The 15646-nt window shown below is 47.9% G+C and overlaps 1 protein-coding gene across 7 annotated transcripts in view; it reads right to left on the bottom strand.

The window, feature by feature from the left end:
- The window catches only part of SPPL2B (signal peptide peptidase like 2B), a 171565-nt gene that overhangs the window by 54332 nt on the left and 101587 nt on the right, over positions 1–15646 (bottom strand). For all 7 annotated transcript variants that reach the window (XR_010177381.1, XM_063920077.1, XM_063920078.1 and 4 more), the window contains exons 5-6: positions 14198–14337; positions 2059–2204 (exon numbers count right to left, since the gene is read on the bottom strand). Coding sequence is in view for 6 of the 7 variants with exons in the window: in XM_063920077.1 (XP_063776147.1) it covers positions 2059–2204; positions 14198–14337 (286 nt within the window). In the remaining variant the exon portion in view is untranslated. The remainder of the gene's footprint in view (positions 1–2058; positions 2205–14197; positions 14338–15646) is intronic.

Below are 15646 nucleotides of genomic sequence, written 5' to 3'. Positions count from 1 at the left end.
TGACTGGATGCCAACATGGCAATTGCTATTAGGAGAAGTTTAGTTTGGGCATATTGAGGGAATTGCAATCTAATCAGCGTGGCATGTGCAGAGATTCATCTATTCTACAAAAGACACAATAAAATGTTCACCTTTCTAGAAAGAGTGCAGCAAATCAGAGTGTGAGATCTAGTGATGTAATGTATAACTGCAGTGTAAACTCAGATTGCGTATTTGCTTTGTGTGAAGAGATACTGACAGAGAGTCCTTTAGAGTTTAGCGCTAATCCATCAAAAGGGATCAGGTTGACAAGTTGACTCCATATGGTTGAGAGGTACAAAAGGTCAACAGTGCTCAAGGTTGACAGGTATGAAAGGTCAACATGACAATGACAATGGTCGACATGAGGTCTTTTTGGGGGGAAGGGGGGTTTCATTTACCATCCACATGAATTATTGGGAATAGTAACCTGCACTGAGCACAGCGAGGCACCTTGCCCGAAGCAGGAAGAGTGAAGCGAGCCACACAGAAAACGAATTGGGGTCACGTGTTTAACATAGACAATTACACCCATAATGAAAAACTGTGTATACTTTTTGTCGACCATTTCCATGTTGACCTTTTGACTGTGTCCACCATTTGTATCGGTCGAACTTTTCAAGTGTCTACCTTTTACATGTCGACCTATGGACTGTCTACCTAATTCAGGTCAACCCAATAATCCACATCACCAACAGTACGAACTTGCACCTGAACAAACTATGGCCCTCATTCCGAGTTGTTCGCTCGCAAGCTGCTTTTAGCAGCATTGCACACGCTAAGCCGCCGCCTACTGGGAGTGAATCTTAGCTTAGCAGAATTGCGAATGAAGTATTCGCAATATTGCGAAAAGATTTCTCTGTGCAGTTTCTGAGTAGCTCGAGACTTACTCTTCCAGTGCGATCAGTTCAGTGCTCGTCGTTCCTGGTTTGACGTCACAAACACACCCAGCGTTCGCCCAGAAACTCCCCCGTTTCTTCAGCCACTCCTGCATTTTTCCCAGAAACGGCAGTGTTTTTTCACACACTCCCATAAAACGGCCAGTTTCCGCCCAGAAACACCCACTGCGAACATTGCGCATGCGCAATTAGCGGAAAATCGCTGCGATGCGAAGAAAATTACCGAGCAAACAACTCGGAATGAGGGCCCATGTCGGATTCCAAGGAGCTGAAATGCAATTGGGAAATACGGTCTGCTGTTGCATGTACAGTAGCGCGCACACACACGACTGCTTTTTCTTTCTTTACTATGGATTGAGGTGAAAGATATGTTTATTTAAAATTTGTATCCCTGCAGCACAAGATAATGTTGCACTTAAATCCTAACACTTAAAGATGTCCTAAATGTGCTACTATGACAGCTTTGCGGATACAAACATAATTGAGATACAGTAGACGAGAGGATTTTAACCACCAAGCAAAACTGCAAAAACAAATTCTAAATTTCATATCCTGATATTTCAATGAGGAAAAGGGGACTGGGCTAGAAAACTGTTAAATGTTCCCTTATAGCAGAGGTTCTCAAACTCGGTCCTCGGGGGCCCACACAGTGCATGTTTTGCAGGTAACCCAGCAGGTGCACAGGTGTATTAATTACTCACTGACACATTTTAAAAAGGTCCACAGGTGGAGCTAATTATTTCACTTGCGATTCTGTGAGGAGACCTGCAAAACATGCACTAAACATGCACTATTCAATCGTTAGGACCTGCACCTTACAGATCTATTACAAATGTACTCTGTTAGAGAGGTTGGATTCCTCATCCCTTAGGGAGCAAGCACTAACGATTAGTTGGCTGCTCATTCAGTAAATGGGCGCGAAGTCAGGTATTACTTGCAGTACCATCCCTGTTGGCAGACCATGCTGAGCAAATGTATGCACTTTAGAGAGAAAGACAAAGCATACACACATTGCTGACATGCAGGATGAATATTTTGCCCTTCATACATGACTTTCAGGATAGCATCCGTGTGAAGTATAATTAAATATGTATGTGTGTGCATACCATGCGGGTTAACTAACTACTGTTTTTTTTTTTACCTAAATGATCATAAAAGTTGAAGAGAAGAACCAACATGGAGCAGCACATAACCACAAACACGCAGATCATGATAGGAGTAACATCCACAATTTCATTGTCTTGTGTCTTATCTGCTCCATCATCCCGCTTGTGTTTCATGTATGTCCTGAAAGAAAGTCAAATTTTGGTTATTCTTAACAATTTCTGAACAATACACATAAAAAATAGGATTTTGGTACTTACCAGATAAATCCTTTTCTTTGAATCCATAGGGGGCACTGGAGTACTCTTGGGATATGGACGGTGTTAGCAGGACAGGCACTGAATATTTAAATTTAGTAACTCTCCTCCCCTCCATACTCCCATAATTCCTCAGTGTTTTTTCCTGAGCCGAACAGGAGCGATAGAGAGGATGACAATGGAGAATTACATATAACATTATAACATAACGGACAACAATAAAGTTGACACATAACATAACGGACTACAAAACAGTTGACACCATAACCGATAGAACTTGAACATTTGAACAAGTCGGTGAGAATGTGTTACCATAAGATCCACTGAACTTACCGCAAGATAGGTAAAACTGCTCTGGGTGGGCGTCCAGTCCCCCTATGGATTCAAAGAAAGGGATTTATCTGGTAAGTACCAAAATCCTATTTTCTTTTTCATCCTCTAGGAGTCACTGGAGTACTCTTGGGACGTACCAAAGTTTCCCCCTTGGGCGAGAGAGCTGTTTGGCACCTGTAACACTAGGCGGCCAAAGCAAGAAGCTGATGCCGCAAACGTATCAAACTTGTAAAAGTGCACAAACGTGTGCACTGATGACCATGTAGGCGCACGGCAAAGCTGCGTCGTAGAAGCCCCACGACCAGCTGCCCATGATGTTCCCACAGAACATGTGGCATGTTACTGATGTAGGCTGCTGAAGGTAAGCCTGACGTATGGTCAGTTTGATCCATCTGGATAAAGTCTGCTTGGAAGCTGGCCAACCGATCTTGGCAGCATCAGAGAGAACAAACAACGTATCCGTCTTACGAACTGTAGAAGTTCGGGCTACATAAACGCGTAGTGTGCGTACCACATCCAAAGTTCCTGAATCTTCTGTTAACACAGGAACCACTATTGGTTGATTGATGTGAAAAGATGACACTACCTTTGGCAGGAAAGCGGGATTCGTCCGAAGTTCCGCTCTGTTATCGTGAAACTCCAAATACGGTGGCTTGCATGACAAGTCACCCAAATCCGAACACGCCTTGCCGAAGCTAAGGCTAGGAGAAAAATAGTTTTCCAAGTGAGAAACTTAATATCCACTTGTTGTAAGGGTTCAAAATATGAAGACTATAAAAAAACTAAAACCAGATTCAAGTCCCATGGCGCTGTAGTAGGTATAAATGGAGGTTGTACTCTGAGGACACCTTGCAGGAAAGTGTGTACAGTCGGCTAAAGAGCCAAACGCCTTTGAAAGTAAACTGACAAGGCAGAGACCTGCACCTTTAGTGTAGATAAACGTAGTCCTCCATCCAACCCCGTCTTTAGAAATATCAAAAAACGGGATAACTTGAAAGATGATGTCGGAAACTTCCGAGCTTCACACCAACCTATATAGGCACGCCAAATTCTGTGATAATGAGCTGCTGTAACTGGCTTCCTAGCACGTAACATGGTTAGTATAACAGATTCCGGAATGCCCTCTCTTCTGAAGAGGGCGGTCTCAACAGCCACCCCGTCAAAAGCAGCCGCGCTAAATTGGGGTAATGGAACGGACCCTGTTGTAACAGGTCCGGACGTAGCGGGAGCGGCCAAGGATCGTCTGCGAGTAGTGCGTGGAGATCCGAGAACCATGCTCTTCGAGGCCAATGAGGCGCCACTAGTATGACTGTGGCAGACTCTCGTTTGATCCGTTTTAGCAACAGAGGGAGCAGCAGAAACGGTGGAAACGGATACACGAGGCTGAACGGCCACGCGATTGTGAGAGCATCCACTGCCACTGCCTTTGGATCTCGCGTTCTGGACACATACTGGGGTGTTTGGTGATTGTGGCGAGATGCCATCAGGTCCACTTGTGGCTAACCCCACCTCTGGACCAACATGTGAAACACTTCTGGATTTAATGCCCATTCTCGTGGATGAAAATCCCGACGGCTGAGATAATCCGCCTTCCAGTTGTCCACTCCCGGAGTGAACACTGCCAACAATATTACTTGGTGATGCTCGGCCCAAATTGAGGATTCGAGCTACTTCCCGCATGGCCATGCGGCTTCTCGTTCCTCGTTTGTTGATGTACGCGACTGCCGTCGCGTTGTCCGACTGCACCTGGACAGTCTGAGACCAGAGCATGTGCACTGCTTGTCGCAGCGCGCTGTAAACTGCCCGGAGTTCCAGGACATTTATCGACAACAATCTTTCGCGATCCGCCCAGAGACCCTGGAGCTGACAATTTTGGACCACAGCTCCCCAACCTCTGAGACTCGCGTCCGTCGTTAGAATTGTCCAATAGCAGATGCCGGACCGTTTCCCTGTGGTTAGATTGTGTACTTTGAGCCACCAGAGTAGAGATACTCTGGCCCGTGGAGACAACCGCACCATCTGGTGAATCTGCAGATGCGAGCCTGACCACTGTGCGAGCACATCCAGTTGAAAAGGACGTGAGTGAATCTTCCGAACTGAAGCTCTTCGAAAGCTGCCTCCATTTTTCCTAACAGTTGAATGTACAAATGTACCGAGACTGTGCGTGGCTTGAGCACTAACTGTACCAGATGACGAATACTCTGCACTTTCTGGTCTGGTAGGTAAATTCTTTGACTCACCGTATTGAGAATCATTCCTAGGAACTGAAGTCGTTAAGACAGAGTCAGATTTGATTTATTGAAGGTGACCACCCAACCGTGCTGAACTAGCATATTGTACGTGAGCAAGGCATGTTGTAGGAGTATCTGTTGAGACGGAGCTTTGATGAACAGATCGTCCAAGTACGGAACTATTATCACTCCCAGGGATCAGAGATGAGCTATCATCACAGACATCACTTTGGTGAATACCCGAGACGCTGACGAGAGGCCAAACGGTAGAGCCTGGAATTGGGAATGGTTTTGCCACACCGCAAACCTTAAGAACCTCTGATGAGGTGGCCAAATTGGAATGTGTAAGTACGCATCCTTGAGATCCAGTGCAATCATGAATTCCTGTGGCTCTAAACCTGCAATGACTGACTGCAGGGATTCCATCTTGAATCTGTAGTAAATGACGTACTGATTGAGCCCCTTTAGGTTCAATATTGGTCTGACCGAACCATCCGGCTTTGGTACTACAAAAAGTCTGGAATAATAACCCTTACCTTGTTGGTGCACAGGGACCAGAATCAAACTGCTGAATTTAGCAGAGACTGAATGGCAATTTGCAGAACCGCCGTTTTGTCTTCCGACACAGGCAGTCCTGTCTTGAAAAACCGCACTGGTGGGAGACAGTCTAACTCTATTTTGTAACCTTTTAACACTAAATTGCGGATCCACCCATCTGTGGATGTCTGGAACCACACCAAATGGAACGTCTGAAGGCGTGCCCCCACAACTAGAGATCTGAGATGGGCTGGAAGCCCGTCATGCCACTGGCTTGTCGGTGACCTTAGCGTTTGGACGACGGGTGGTGGTTTGTTGAAAACCACGTCCTCTGCCTCGTCTACCAGGTGTGGTTGTTCCTCTACCACGGCCTCGAAAGGGCTGAGGTCTAAAGGATTTGAACGCTGGTCCAGAGTATTTCCGTCTAGTTACTGTTGGAAGCAATGGTAGGAAAGCAGACTTGGGCCCCCCCCCGTGGTCTCAGAAATCCATTTGTCCAATTCAGGACCAAACAACTTTTCACCCCGTAAGGTAATGCTTCTCTTGACCTCTGCCTCCGCCTGGCAAGAACGCAGCCAGAGTGCTCGTCGTGCCGTAACTAGTGACGCTGAAAGGCGAGAAGTGACCTGTCAGACGTCCGTAGAAGCTGTACGTAGATAATCAGCAGCTTGACAGATTTGATCAGCGAGAAGTATAAGGTGGTCGTCTTGTAGGGCGGACCGGAGTTCTGTTATCCATACAATTAGCGCCTTAGTTACCCAAATGCCAACCACACGCGGTCGAAGCAACACCCCTGCTGCTGTATACATCGACTTTAGCATAGCTTCTAGTTTACGCTCTGACGGGTCTTGAAGCGTAGTAGCAGTTGGTACTGGAATTACACCATTGGCGAATTCTCCCATGTAGATGTCACCGACTTTGGAACGGATAACGAGACTTAAATCGGCGAGGTATAGAAACCTGTTTTTTCAGGATTCTCTATTAACATCTTATTAAGAGATTCCGTAAAAAAAACAAAAAAAAAAAAAACACACTGGAGATCTGTCGTTTAGTAAATACCACCTCATAATTTGTCAGAGGTTCTTCAGTCTCTATAAACTTCAGAGACTGACGCACCGCCCTGATGAAATTATCAATGCCCGGGCTGTCAATATCCTCACTATCTGACTGCTGGTCTAATTCACCCTTCTCATAATCATCTTGCGCAGTTGGGTCTGGCATAGAATCGTCAGGATTGCAACATAGCAGAAACTGCTAAAGTACAAGGCAAATGATAACTATCTTTGCAAAATCGGAGAGGAAATGGGAGTAAAAATAAGAATTTACTTACCGATAATTCTATTTCTCGTAGTCCGTAGTGGATGCTGGGGACTCCGTCAGGACCATGGGGAATAGCGGCTCCGCAGGAGACAGGGCACAAAAGTAAAAGCTTTAGGATCAGGTGGTGTGCACTGGCTCCTCCCCCTATGACCCTCCTCCAAGCCTCAGTTAGGACACTGTGCCCGGACGAGCGTACACAATAAGGAAGGATTTTGAATCCCGGGTAAGACTCATACCAGCCACACCAATCACACTGTACAACCTGTGATCTGAACCCAGTTAACAGCATGATAACAGCGGAGCCTCTGAAAAGATGGCTCACAACAATAATAACCCGATTTTTGTAACAATAACTATGTACAAGTATTGCAGACAATCCGCACTTGGGATGGGCGCCCAGCATCCACTACGGACTACGAGAAATAGAATTATCGGTAAGTAAATTCTTATTTTCTCTGACGTCCTAAGTGGATGCTGGGGACTCCGTCAGGACCATGGGGATTATACCAAAGCTCCCAAACGGGCGGGAGAGTGCGGATGACTCTGCAGCACCGAATGAGAGAACTCCAGGTCCTCCTCAGCCAGGGTATCAAATTTGTAGAATTTTTCAAACGTGTTTGCCCCTGACCAAGTAGCAGCTCGGCAAAGTTGTAAAGCCGAGACCCCTCGGGCAGCCGCCCAAGATGAGCCCACCTTCCTTGTGGAATGGGCATTTACATATTTTGGCTGTGGCAGGCCTGCCACAGAATGTGCAAGCTGAATTGTACTACACATCCAACTAGCAATCGTCTGCTTAGAAGCAAGAGCACCCAGTTTGTTGGGTGCATACAGGATAACAGCAAGTCAGTTTTCCTGACTCCAGCCGTCCTGGAAACCTATATTTTCAGGGCCCTGACAACATCTAGCAACTTGGAGTCCTCCAAGTCCCTAGTAGCCGCAGGTACCACAATAAGCTGGTTCAGGTGAAACGCTGACACCACCTTAGGGAGAAACTGGGGACGAGTCCGCAGCTCTGCCCTGTCCGAATGGACAATCAGATATGGGCTTTTGTGAGACAAAGCCGCCAATTCTGACACTCGCCTGGCCGAGGCCAGGGCCAACAGCATGGTCACTTTCCATGTGAGATATTTCAAATCCACAGATTTGAGCGGTTTAAACCAATGTGATTTGAGGAATCCCAGAACTACGTTGAGATCCCACAGTGCCAAAAGGGGGTTGTATATGCAGTACTCCCTTGACAAACTTCTGGACTTCAGGAACTGAAGCCAATTCTTTCTGGAAGAAAATCGACAGGGCCGAAATTTGAACCTTAATGGACCCCAATTTGAGGCCCATAGACACTCCTGTTTGTAGGAAATGCAGGAATCGACCGAGTTGAAATTCCTCCGTGGGGACCTTCCTGGCCTCACACCATGCAACATATTTTCGCCAAATGCGGTGATAATGTTGTGCGGTCACCTCCTTCCTGGCTCTGACCAGGGTAGGGATGACCTCTTCCGGAATGCCTTTTTCCCTTAGGATCCGGCGTTCAACCGCCATGCCGTCAAACGCAGCCGCGGTAAGTCTTGGAACAGACATGATCCTTGCTGAAGCAAGTCCCTTCTTAGTATCTCTTGAAGTTCCGGGTACCAAGTCCTTCTTGGCCAATCCGGAGCCACGAGTATAGTTCTTACTCCTCTCCGTCTTATAATTCTCAGTACCTTGGGTATGAGAGGCAGAGGAGGGAACACATACACCGACTGGTACACCCACGGTGTTACCAGAGCGTCCCAGCTATTGCCTGAGGGTCTCTTGACCTGGCGCAATACCTGTCCAGTTTTTTGTTCAGACGGGACGCCATCATGTCCACCTTTGGTCTTTCCCAACGGTTCACAATCATGTGGAAGACTTCCAGATGAAGTCCCCACTCTCCCGGGTGGAGGTCGTTCCTGCTGAGGAAGTCTGCTTCCCAGTTGTCCACTCCCGGAATGAACACCGCTGACAGTGTTATCACATGATTTTTCGCCCAGCGAAGAATCCTTGCCGCCATTGCCCTCCTGCTTCTTGTGCCGCCCTGTCTGTTTACGTGGGCGACTGCCGTGATGTTGTCCGACTGGATCAGCACCGGTTGACTTTGAAGCAGAGGTCTTCCTAGGCTCAGAGCATTGTAAATTGCCCTTAGCTCCAGTATATTTATGTGGAGAGAAGTCTCCAGACTTGACCACACTCCTTGGAAATTTCTTCCCTGTGTGACTGCTCCCCAGCCTCTCAGGCTGGCATCCGTGGTCACCAGAACCCAGTCCTGAATGCCGAATGTGCTGCCCTCTAATAGATGAGCACTCTGCAGCCACCACAGAAGAGACACCCTTGTCCTTGGAGACAGGATTATCCGCTGATGCATCTGAAGTTGCGATCCGGACCATTCGTCCAGCAGATCCCACTGAAAAATTCTTGCGTGAAATCTGCCGAATGGAATCGCTTCGTAAGAAGCCACCATTTTTCCCAGGACTCTTGTGCATTGATGCACTGACACTTGGCCTGGTTTTAGGAGGTTTCTGACTAGCTCGGATAACTCCCTGGCTTTCTCCTCCGGGAGAAACACCTTTTTCTGGACAGTGTCCAGAATCATCCCTAGGAACAGCAGACGTGTCGTCGGAAACAGCTGCGATTTTGGAATATTTAGAATCCACCCGTGCGGTCGTAGAACTACTTGAGATAGTGCTACTCCGACCTCCAACTGTTCTCTGGACCTTGCCCTTATCAGGAGATCGTCCAAGTAAGGGATAATTAAGACGCCTTTTCTTTGAAGAAGGATCATCATTTCGGCCATTACCTTGGTAAAGACCCGGGGTGCCGTGGACAATCCAAACGGCAGCGTCTGAAACTGATAGTGACAGTTCTGTACCACGAACCCGAGGTACCCTTGGTGAGAAGGGCAAATTGGGACATGGAGGTAAGCATCCTTGATGTCCAGGGACACCATATAGTCCCCTTCTTCCTGGTTCGCTATCACTGCTCTGAGTGACTCCATCTTGATTTGAACCTTTGTATGTAAGTGTTCAAAGATTTCAGATTTAGAATAGGTCTCACCGAGCCGTCTGGCTTCAGTACCACAATATAGTGTGGAATAATACCCCTTTCCTTGTTGTAGGAGGGGTACTTTGATTATCACCTGCTGGGAATACAGCTTGTGAATTGTTTCCAATACTGCCTCCCTGTCGGAGGGAGACGTTGGTAAAGCAGACTTCAGGAACCTGCGAGGGGGAGACGTCTCGAATTTACAATCTGTACCCCTGGGATACTACTTGTAGGATCCAGGGGTCCACTTGCGAGTGAGCCCACTGCGCGCTGAAACTCTTGAGACGACCCCCCACCGCACCTGAGTCCGCTTGTACGGCCCCAGCGTCATGCTGAGGACTTGGCAGAAGCGGTGGAGGGCTTCTGTTCCTGGGAAGGGGCTGCCTGCTGCAGTCTTCTTCCCTTTCCTCTATCCCTGGGCAGATATGACTGGCCTTTTGCCCGCTTGCCCTTATGGGGACTAAAGGACTGAGGCTGAAAAGACGGTGTCTTTTTCTGCCGAGATGTGACTTGGGGTAAAAAAGGTGGATTTTCCAGCTGTTGCCGTGGCCACCAGGTCCGATGGACCGACCCCAAATAACTCCTCCCCTTTATACGGCAATACTTCCATGTGCCGTTTGGAATCTGCATCACCTGACCACTGTCGTGTCCATAAACATCTTCTGGCAGATATGGACATCGCACTTACTCTTGATGCCAGAGTGCAAATATCCCTCTGTGCATCTCGCATATATAGAAATGCATCCTTTAAATGCTCTATAGTCAATAAAATACTGTCCCTGTCAAGGGTATCAATATTTTCAGTCAGGGAATCCGACCAAGCCACCCCAGCGCTGCACATCCAGGCTGAGGCGATCGCTGGTCGCAGTATAACACCAGTATGTGTGTATATACTTTTTAGGATATTTTCCAGCCTCCTATCAGCTGGCTCCTTGAGGGCGGCCGTATCTGGAGACGGTAACGCCACTTGTTTTGATAAGCGTGTGAGCGCCTTATCCACCCTAAGGGGTGTTTCCCAACGCGCCCTAACTTCTGGCGGGAAAGGGTATAACGCCAATAATTTTCTATCGGGGGAAACCCACGCATCATCACACACTTCATTTAATTTATCTGATTCAGGAAAAACTACAGGTAGTTTTTTCACACCCCACATAATACCCTTTTTTGTGGTACTTGTAGTATCAGAAATATGTAACACCTCCTTCATTGCCCTTAACATGTAACGTGTGGCCCTAATGGAAAATACGTTTGTTTCTTCACCGTCGACACTGGAGTCAGTGTCCGTGTCTGTGTCGACCGACTGAGGTAAATGGGCGTTTTAAAGCCCCTGACGGTGTTTGAGACGCCTGGACAGGTACTAATTGGTTTGCCGGCCGTCTCATGTCGTCAACCGACCTTGCAGCATGTTGACATTATCACGTAATTCCCTAAATAAGCCATCCATTCCGGTGTCGACTCCCTAGAGAGTGACATCACCATTACAGGCAATTGCTCCGCCTCCTCACCAACATCGTCCTCATACATGTCGACACACACGTACCGACACACAGCACACACACAGGGAATGCTCTGATAGAGGACAGGACCCCACTAGCCCTTTGGGGAGACAGAGGGAGAGTTTGCCAGCACACACCAAAACGCTATAATTATACAGGGACAACCTTATATAAGTGTTTTCCCTTATAGCATCTTAATATATAATAATATCGCCAAATAAGTGCCCCCCCTCTCTGTTTTAACCCTGTTTCTGTAGTGCAGTGCAGGGGAGAGCCTGGGAGCCTTCCTAGCAGCGGAGCTGTGTAGGAAAATGGCGCTGTGTGCTGAGGAGAATAGGCCCCGCCCCCTTTTCGGCGGGCTTCTTCTCCCGTTTTTCTGACAACCTGGCAGGGGTTAAATACATCCATATAGCCCCAGAGGCTATATGTGATGTTTTTTAGCCAGCATAGGTACTTTCATTGCTGCCCAGGGCGCCCCCCCCAGCGCCCTGCACCCTCAGTGACCGTTGGTGTGAAGTGTGCTGAGAGCAATGGCGCACAGCTGCAGTGCTGTGCGCTACCTCATGAAGACTGAGAAGTCTTCAGCCGCCGATTTCTGGACCTCTTCTCTCTTCAGCATCTGCAAGGGGGTCGGCGGCGCGGCTCCGGTGACCCATCCAGGCTGTACCTGTGATCGTCCCTCTGGAGCTAGTGTCCAGTAGCCTAAGAAGCCAATCCATCCTGCACGCAGGTGAGTGAGTTCACTTCTTCTCCCCTAAGTCCCTCGTTGCAGTGAGCCTGTTGCCAGCAGGACTCACTGAAAATAAAAAACCTAACAAAACTTTTACTCTAAGCAGCTCTTTAGGAGAGCCACCTAGATTGCACCCTTCTCGGCCGGGCACAAAAACCTAACTGAGGCTTGGAGGAGGGTCATAGGGGGAGGAGCCAGTGCACACCACCTGATCCTAAAGCTTTTACTTTTGTGCCCTGTCTCCTGCGGAGCCGCTATTCCCCATGGTCCTGACGGAGTCCCCAGCATCCACTTAGGACGTCAGAGAAATTGTATTTACAAAACATACTGTGCATGTGGTAGAACCCTCTGGCAACCCACTCTTACAGACATTGCAGTGAAACTGCTTTTTGTTTTAGCTGGTGCCTTACTCATTATGTAACCAGACAAATAAATAGACAAAAACAGACAAATTCCACGACTCAGTAAAATTACTAAAGTGTGTATATGGCCAAAGTGCAGTGCACGTGGGCAGACTATAAGAAACCTGATCCAAAATTCCTACTAACACCCCTGCGCCATCCGGTGGAGTAGTGTTGTAGGACAGGAACGTTCTGGAAAAGAAACAGGAAGCATGATTAAAATGGCCTCCAGCCATGTGCTTATAGTCAAAGTACATATAGCATATTCCCTGTTATAATACATGCCCTTATATACATATAGCATTTTCTATGGTATAATACGTGCCCTTATATACATATAGCATTTTCTATATAATACGTATGCATATATAACACAATGCAGCCCTTTCTTTTGCATAGGCTGTCTAGTGCTGCTGTTGTGGGCATAACCTCTCCTCCCCCTCCTCTTGCAGCTGCGCTGCATGTAATAGGGGCAGTGAAAACTCCTGACTGCCCAGCATGAGCCCACTAGCTAAGAGAGGGCTGTTTTATAGGGACAGACCGCGGCAGCAGTGAGCGCTGTCCGCGGTCTGAGTGAGCAGAGCCGCCGGCAGCTTCTTCCCCACGGCTTCCCCCTCAGCGTGTGCAGTGAGCGCTGGCGACCTCTGTTACCGGGACAGACCACGGTCTGAGTGACGGAGCCGCCGGCCGTTACAGGGACAGACCGCGGCAGCAGTGAACGCTGTCCGCGGTCTGATTGTGCACTACAGGCAGGGGGCGCGCTGACAACGGCGCTTGGAGCAGCCGTCCAGCGCATCGCTCTGAGCGGCGGCCAGGAGTAGGGGAGCGGTGGCGGGGAGCTGTTATTAGCGGTGGCGGGGAGCGGAGCAGCGGTATTACCTGGCGGCGCGCATAGCAGTCCCCTCACATGGCGGGGCGGCAGCGTGAGCTGACCGCCCCATCCTTAATAAATACCTGTGTTCCTGGGCTCTGACGGGGCTTCTCCAGCAAGCTCCGTCCAGTCCTTTCTGCAGCCTCAGCTGAAGTTAGCTGAGCTGCTTGTGGCTGTGAGGGTGCTCCTATTGTGAGGACAGACACACCAAGAGCTGCATGCAGCAGCTTCTGTAATCCCGGACCCAGAGCTTCTTTGTGTAAGCCGGGAAGGGACTGTAAATAGAAAAAAGTATAAAAAAATAAAAATAAAATAAAAGTAAAATATGTGGAGGAGCTCCACGCTTTGTGCTTCTATCCATGTGAGGAACCGAAAAAACACTGAGGTATTATGGGAGTATGGAGGGGTGGAGAGTTACTAAATTTAAATATTCAGTGCCTGTCCTGCTAACACCGTCCATATCCCAAGAGTACTCCAGTGACCCCTAGTGGATGAAAAAGAAACAGACTTATACTGTACATGTGCAGATCGTACTATATCTAAATGATCTACTATGTATTAGTGGGGACGTACATCCACAAGTCAGAACATTAAAACCACTGACAGTTGAAGTGAATATCTCATTACAATGGCACCTGTCACAGTGTGGGATATATTAGACAGCAAGGAACACCTCAGATCTTTACGTTGATGTATTGGAAGCAGGAAAAATTGCCAAGTGGAAGGATCTGAGCGACTTTGACAAGGGTCTAACTATGATGGCTAGACGACTGTCCGAGCATCTCCAAAACAACTGGTCCTGTGGGGAGTACCCTGTATGCAGTGGTATGTACCTACCGAGATTTGTCCAATGAAGGACAACTGGTGAACCAGCGACAGGGTTATGGGGTAACCAGTAAGATTTATTAGCTTATATCTCAAACAGAATTTAAACTTTACTTACTTTTTAACATCTCTGCTTCCAGCCCAGTAGCCACCAATAGCCACAGTTCCCACAGCCATCACAAAAATGATGACCATATTATAGTCGACAACAGGCTCATTTGGTGCATACATAGCCACTTTCACCGACTGGCCAAATGTCTACAGCATAATAGAAGAGAATGATGATTACTACGAACCATGACGTCAGAGAGTTCTTTTATTTTACTATAACTTTGTAAACCTCATCAAAAAACAAAAATGCAAGTTATAAGGAAAGCTCATGTCAACACAGTTTCAAGATATTTAGCAGTGGAAAATTTAATATTTCCATTAAGTCAGCGGCATACTGAATAGTTCAATGGAATGTGAGCCAGTGACACTTAAGGTGCACACACACTGGGCGTTTTTGCTCAGTGTGTATGCCGAGCGATGATGTGAAAATAGCTGGCCGGAAAATCGTACAGTGCATACACAGATTTTCACGGGGGTGAACCACTTTCCACAGTAGGAGACTCTGGAAAGTGGTTCACTCAGCCGGTAAAACAGGCCGATGGATGGCGGCGGCCAGCGAAGATGCGGGAACGCGTATCAGCGCTCATCGCCCGGCCATACACATTAGGGGATTTTCACCTGACCCAGCGATTTTCACGGGGGTGAACCACTTTCCACTGTAGGAGACTGTGGAAAGTGGTTCACTCAGCCGGTAAAACAGGCCGATGGATGGCGGCGGCCAGCGATGATGCGGGAACGCGCATCATCGCTCATCGCCCGGCCATACACACTAGGCTATTTTGAGCTCAAAACGCCAAAATGAGCTTTGAGCTCAAAATCACCCAGTGTGTATGCACCTTAAATGGAAAAAGTACCATATACATAAAACTAAACTCCCACTTTAGTTGTCTCCTACTATGGACTTTATAAAAAATAACATTTTAATTACCTACCGGTAAATCCTTTTCTCTAGCATCCATAAGGGATATTGTATGATTCTCTAGCATCCATAAGGGACTTAGTATGATGGGGACGTCCCAAAGCTTCCAGAATGGGCGGGAATGTGCGGAGACTGCAGCACCACCTGCCCAAACTGGGAATCCTCTTTGGCCAGGGTATCAAACTTGTAGAACGTCACAAAAGTGTTTATCCCCAACCAGGTAGCAGCTCGGCATAGTTACGAGGCTGAGAATCCACGGGCAGCCACCCAGGAAGAGTCCACCGATCTTGTAGAGTGGGCCTTCAGAGACTGAGGAACAGGTAAGGCTGCCGACACATAGGCCTATTGGATAGCCAGCCTAAGCGAATGAGCAATGGACTGCATTTGAAGCAGGACAACCCTTGTTCTGCGCATCATAGAGCACGAACAAGGAATCAGTCTGATCCGAGCCGTTTGCCTGACATAGACCTTTAAGGCTCGCACCGCATCAAATATCTCCGGAGGAGCAGAAGTGCCAGAACTTGACGGAACCACAAT

The sequence above is a fragment of the Pseudophryne corroboree genome, chromosome 1 (genome assembly GCF_028390025.1).
Source record: "Pseudophryne corroboree isolate aPseCor3 chromosome 1, aPseCor3.hap2, whole genome shotgun sequence".
Taxonomy (NCBI): domain Eukaryota; kingdom Metazoa; phylum Chordata; class Amphibia; order Anura; family Myobatrachidae; genus Pseudophryne; species Pseudophryne corroboree.
The sequence above is the reverse complement of the archived record's forward strand: the minus strand, read 5'-3'. Positions and strand labels throughout refer to the sequence as shown.